General features: G+C 40.5%; 2 protein-coding genes across 2 annotated transcripts; one reads left to right on the top strand and one right to left on the bottom strand.

The window, feature by feature from the left end:
* Window positions 1-1,132: 1,132 nt before the first annotated feature.
* BBA_09738 (developmental regulator VelB) lies at window positions 1,133-2,893 on the bottom strand (the record flags this gene model as incomplete). The annotated part of the gene is made up of 6 exons (XM_008604835.1): window positions 1,133-1,394; window positions 1,450-1,774; window positions 1,829-2,088; window positions 2,150-2,229; window positions 2,280-2,334; window positions 2,391-2,893. The coding sequence occupies 6 exons, from the start codon at window positions 2,891-2,893 to the stop codon at window positions 1,133-1,135; spliced, it is 1,485 nt and encodes a 494-aa protein (XP_008603057.1).
* Window positions 2,894-3,430: 537 nt separating this feature from the next.
* BBA_09737 (diacylglycerol o-acyltransferase) lies at window positions 3,431-5,019 on the top strand (the record flags this gene model as incomplete). Its single annotated transcript, XM_008604834.1, has 3 exons — window positions 3,431-3,464; window positions 3,638-3,699; window positions 3,766-5,019. 3 exons carry the CDS (start codon window positions 3,431-3,433, stop codon window positions 5,017-5,019), a joined length of 1,350 nt encoding a protein of 449 aa, XP_008603056.1.
* Between the last annotated feature and the right edge of the window lie 654 nt (window positions 5,020-5,673).

The following is a 5,673-nucleotide window of genomic DNA, read 5'->3' as shown; positions in this document are numbered from 1 at the left end:
GGTAAGAAGTTAATATAAAGTTATAACTAAGTAAATACTTATAAACTATTAAATTAAAATATAAGATTATATAATTAAAATATAATTAAAATATTATAAATAAATTAATAATTTATAGGAAATAAATTATTAATATTATAGATAATTTAAAATACTTTTAGTTTATAATAAAAAGAAAAATAAGTATATAAAAAAGAAGAACTTTTATAACTAAATATTCTAAATCTTTACTAATTAATTTAAGTAATTCTAAGTAATTAGTTTTTAAAACTAAGCTCTTAGTAATTATCTTATAACTATTATTTAAATAAACTATTTTATAGCTTTTATTTTAACTTACTTTCTAAGAAATAAATCTACTATAGATTAAGATTAAGCTATTATTATATAATATTTAAAGACTTTATTATCTTTTTTTATAAGTTTATTATTAAAGTATAGCTTTATTATTAGATATTAAAAGACTATTTCCTAGCTAAGTTTATTATAGTTTTTAATAATAATAATAATAAATATATATTATTACAATAGGTTATAAGTAATTCCACTTATAACCCTAAATCCTACTAAAATACTTACTTTTAAACTACTAATACTATAAGAGCTAGTACCTAAAATTATTTTTCTATAGTTATAATTAAATTCTTTAATAATAAAAATATATAATTCTATTTTTAGAAGATATTTATAAAGTTTAGTTAATTTATAATATTTAAGTTAGAACTTATAAAAGTATTTTACTAGTAAAATTTACCTTTTTTACCTACTTTTAACTTTATAAGATATTATCTAGTTAAATTTAATACTAAAAAATCTTTAAAAAAAACTATAAGCTATATATTATTGATTTTTTTATTTTTAGTTATTTTCTATATAATTTATTTAGATTACTAATATAGTAATAATATTACTTAAAAAGTGGGTATTTCAGTGGGATTTGGGGTCGTGAGCGGAATTACCTGGATCCACTGTATTATAATATTTAGGTAGTAGGTATATAGGGAGTAGGAGTTCGGCTTCGTAATGAAACCCTGATCCGTTGCTAACTTCCAACGAGATCAAACATTGCTATACTGTCTCTGCCTTTCAAAAGAAGAAAAGAACCACGTCTGATGTTAAAGACAACATCGGCCTAATCCCCATAGCCATCTTCATCATCACCCTTCCCACTGGCTTCCTTGCGAATAGGTATCTTGATGCCTTGCGCTGCAAAGGTCTTGCTTAGAGCTGTGCTTTCGCAAACGCCCGGAAATTTCTTTGCTGAAAAAACGTTAAATATTTCGCTGTATGAAGATGCGAGAATCAGAGCTCGGCCTGTGACAACTTTCGCTGTGTTGCCGTCTAGAGGGACACGCCCTCCTCGTGGGCCGACATTCACGAATGAGAAACGAAGGCTAGAACAACTCATTTAACTTGGATATGCCAGAGAGTTCGCAGAAAGTATCTTACCGAAAGTTTCCTTCCGTCCGCACACTGAGGTCTTGGAGAACAAACCAGATACCTCGCTTGTCTTCCGTGTCGCACAAGTTGAACGCACTGACAGTGACGCTACCAATCAAATTTCGAGTGAACATGCCTTGTGGCTGCCCTCCATTGACACTCGCTCTTGATATGATCCCTGACTCTGGACCGTGGCCTCCTTCGGAAGTCGAGGCTGCTCGCGAATGGTGACCGTTGCTTTGTGGTAGTATCAGTTGCTCTGTTCCATAGCCGTGGTGCTGCTGGTAGTGTTGAGCCGAGGAGGTGTAAGTGCCACCCGAGCGATTATGAATCCCTGCTACTGAATCAGTAACTCGTGGTTGATTCCATGATAATTGAGGTCGCATACCACCATTATAGCTTGCTTGGGCTGGTCCCGCTTGGTATTGAGGTGCGAGTTGCCGGCTGCAGGACGCATCACGCCCTGACGGTAACAAATGCATGCCATGAGATGCTTCTGCGCTATTATGGCAATCGAAACCCTGAGAGGTTATAGATGACGCGGCCGATGATGAGGCCGCGGCAGAGGAGCGAACGAGGTTTACCTCTCTTGTCCCGTCGGCATTCCAAAGATCGACGTTTAGGACAAACGTGGCGTGGTCAATTTCGCTAAGGCAAAGATTTATCAGATGTTGATTCCATTCATCGTGTGCAATCCTTTGTAGTTTACTTGTAGTTGATTTCTTTACCAGTGGTCATGTCAATCATTGACAAGCGAACACAGGGTGGGGGTGTGATGGGCCGACGATCCTGTTTTTCCATTAGATTGGTGTGGCAAAAGGGTACAGCATGCGAGCTACCTTATCACCAAAGCCACACATACGGGCCCGCTTAGGCTGCTGTATAACGTCGAGACTTGACACCTAGTTAGCCGAGTATCGTCATGCAGAGAGGCATGGGATAGGGCATACTGATACTGGTAACCTTCAACTTCATCCACATTGGAGACCGAAGTAAGCACAAGTTGGTTAGGCTGAGCATCTGTTGCAGGGGACGCTGCCCCCTCATTTGCATAACTCCTCCTTGGGGCGTGGCTGGGGTTCAGCGCAGGCAGGTGATCTTGTTGTTGTTGTTGTTGTTGTTGTTGTTGTTGTTGTTGTTGTTGTTGTTGTCGTTGTTGATGATGATGTTGATGATGATGGTGGTGATGATGAGATTGATGATGCTGCGGCTGTGCGGGTGGGGGGACAACTAGCTGATGAGGAGCAGGGAGGCTAGCAGATGAACTCCGATGGCCAGGGTGGCTCTGAGAAGAGGCCTGTCGATAAGTATCAGCGTAATGAAGCAACTGTCGCGGTGCTGGGAGCTGGAGCTGGGACGGTGCCGAGCGCTGGTAGTTGGGAGGCCCGTCTGGAGGCGGCATTGCCTGCGGAAAGACCTGCTGTGGACCGGGTGGTTGATATGGAGGATCCATGCTGCCGAAGTAGAGCTGAACCTGGCAGCAGCAGGACGTCCGAGATATTGCGCGACAATTCCAGGTTTGCGCAACACTTAGGTGTCACGCAGTGACACGGGGAAACAGATCAGAAGGGGGAGTATTGAGACAGCGGCAAGAGCAAGTTGGTTGAAGCAGCCAGCCGATGCAGCGCGTAATAGCGCGCTTGTTCACCATACGAGCACTACTTAATGAGACCCAATTAGCATCAAGGAATCTTAGCTGCCTTTTCGTTGGCAGCAACTGTAGGTCCTTCTGCAATACACGAGTAAGAAGTAGCGCGGCCGCGACTAGGTACTCAGCTATTTTAGTTGAGTCAACGCATCAGAGGGGGGTGGTCGAGTGTCAGCGGGGTGTCGGATGAGGGGCGCTTTTCGCACTGCGCCTCATGACGCCACCAGCTATCCACCGCTCTTCAACGTCTAGAACATCTACGCTTGATCTCCTAGCTACACCGTCTGATTATCAACCGCTTTATAGTCGCAGTCCGGAGTAGGACTCATCCTACGGAACAGCATGGCAAGCGAATCAATGGGCTTGCCCCCAACCGGTACGTCATCTTGATGCTCAGGGCTAGTATCGACGAGCCGGGCTGCCAGCCACCTGTTCCTCCTGGCTTCTTCCTACTGTACGACGATGCCGCACCGCTGCCTGATCACAATTACGCCCAGCGCTAAGAGTCTTTTTTTCGGACCATACTCTGACACAAAGGATGGCGATTAGCTGCGAACGAAGGCCTCGGTAGAGCCCAACTTGTTGCTCGCCCTGGAAATTACAATGTGTTGGTATGTCCAATCCTAGTAGGCGTTTCTGTGTCTATCGAAGGCGCACGTCTGATTTGAAAGCTACAGAACAAGCTACAGGACAAAAAGGACGATGTGCCTACTGCGTTCCACCAGAGTGAAACGAAGATAAATGCCGCGACATCTGAGGGCGCTGAGCCCGCTACGAACGGCGATTCGAAATCATACGCCGACGCCGCCAAAGCGCCCGTCAATGGCGTCGAACCGACAAGGAGGAGATACCCAGCCTTGAGCAGCGAGAAGTCGCTCAGGAATAGCGAGGCAAATTGGAAGGCTGTTGGAATCCGGTTCGCGCCTTTGCGTGTACCCTTGCGACGCCGTCTTCAGACGGGGGCAGTGCTCTTCCACTGCATGTCCATCGTCGTCTTGGTGTCCTTGTTTTGGTTCACCTGCGCCAACCCTCTCATGTGGCCAGTTCTAATCCCATATCTGTTGCATCTGACTTTTTCCACTGCAGCTGTTGATGGATCATTGTCTTATCGCTCGGAATACCTGCGTTCCTTGCCGCTGTGGAAGCTTTTCGCCGGATATTTCCCGATTCGCCTACACAAAACTTTTGATCTTGATCCCCAAAGGAGATACATCCTCGGATACCACCCACATGGCATCATTTCACATGGCGCTTGGTGTTCCTTCGCGACAAATGCCCTTGGCTTCAGAGACAAGTTTCCTGGCATCACCAACAGTATCCTCACTCTGGACTCCAACTTTCGCATTCCATTCTACAGAGACTGGATCTTGGCCATGGGCGTTCGATCTGTCTCAAAGGAATCTATTCGAAATATTTTAAGCAAGGGCGGTCCGAAGAATGATGGCCAGGGCCGGGCAGTCACCATTGTCATTGGAGGGGCTCGCGAGTCACTTGAGGCACAACCCGGTACCTTGCGCTTAATTCTCAAAGGTCGCAAGGGCTTCGTCAAAATGGCACTTCGCAGTGGCGCTGACCTTGTTCCTGTAATTGGCTTCGGGGAGAACGATATCTACGACCAGCTCAGCCCCAAAGCCCACCCTCTGGTGCACAAGCTGCAGATGTTCACTCTCAAGGTCTTCAAGTTCACTTTGCCAGCTCTACATGGACGTGGCCTCCTTAATTACGATGTCGGCCTCATGCCGTATCGTCGACCCGTCAATGTCGTTATCGGCAAGCCTATCCGTGTGAATTCAGCCCCAGGCCATCAGCCCACCTCAGACGAAATTAACTATTACCATAAGTTATATCTTCAGGAGTTAGAGTACCTCTGGGAAACCTATAAGGATACCTTTATTCCAGGGCGTATAAGTGAAATAGAGATTATAAGCTAAAGCTTTACTTAAACTATCTATAGAAAAGTTAAAAGAATTACTAAGAATTTCTCTTAAAATAGAAATCAAAATACTAAAAGAATATAAATTATAAAATAATTAAATAATTTATTTATTTATTTTATAAATTTCCTTATATTAAAGGTTTAATAAAAAAGTAATATATTAACTTTTAATATAAAAATTATATCTTTATTCTTAATAATTTATATAAGATAATAAGTAATAGTTATTATAATTTATATATAATAAATAAAATTAAACTATTTATTAAGTTTTTAACTAATTTAATTACTTAGTATCTTTACTATAAATATTAAAGAGATATCTATATTATATATAATAATAAAATAAAGTTCTAAAACTTTCTTTTTAGGTAATTAACTAATAATCTAATAATAATCTAAGATTAAATTAGTTTTAAGATATTAGTATAATAAAATACTATAAAATATAAAAATTAGAATTTAAAAAGGTTATTAAACTATATTACTACTTTAAAAAGATAATATATATATAAGTAAATTATAATTAAAATATATTAAAAACTAGAAAAGAACTTCTTTTTATATTTAAGAAATCTTTAAAATAATAAAATAACTTTTATTATAAATCTAATAAAGTTAATAATAATATAGTTAATAAGTAAGTAAT

The sequence above is a fragment of the Beauveria bassiana genome (assembly GCF_000280675.1).
Source record: "Beauveria bassiana ARSEF 2860 unplaced genomic scaffold BBA_S00065, whole genome shotgun sequence".
In the NCBI taxonomy this organism is placed as follows: Eukaryota; Fungi; Ascomycota; class Sordariomycetes; order Hypocreales; family Cordycipitaceae; genus Beauveria; species Beauveria bassiana.
This window is presented reverse-complemented; position numbering and strand designations above follow the sequence as displayed.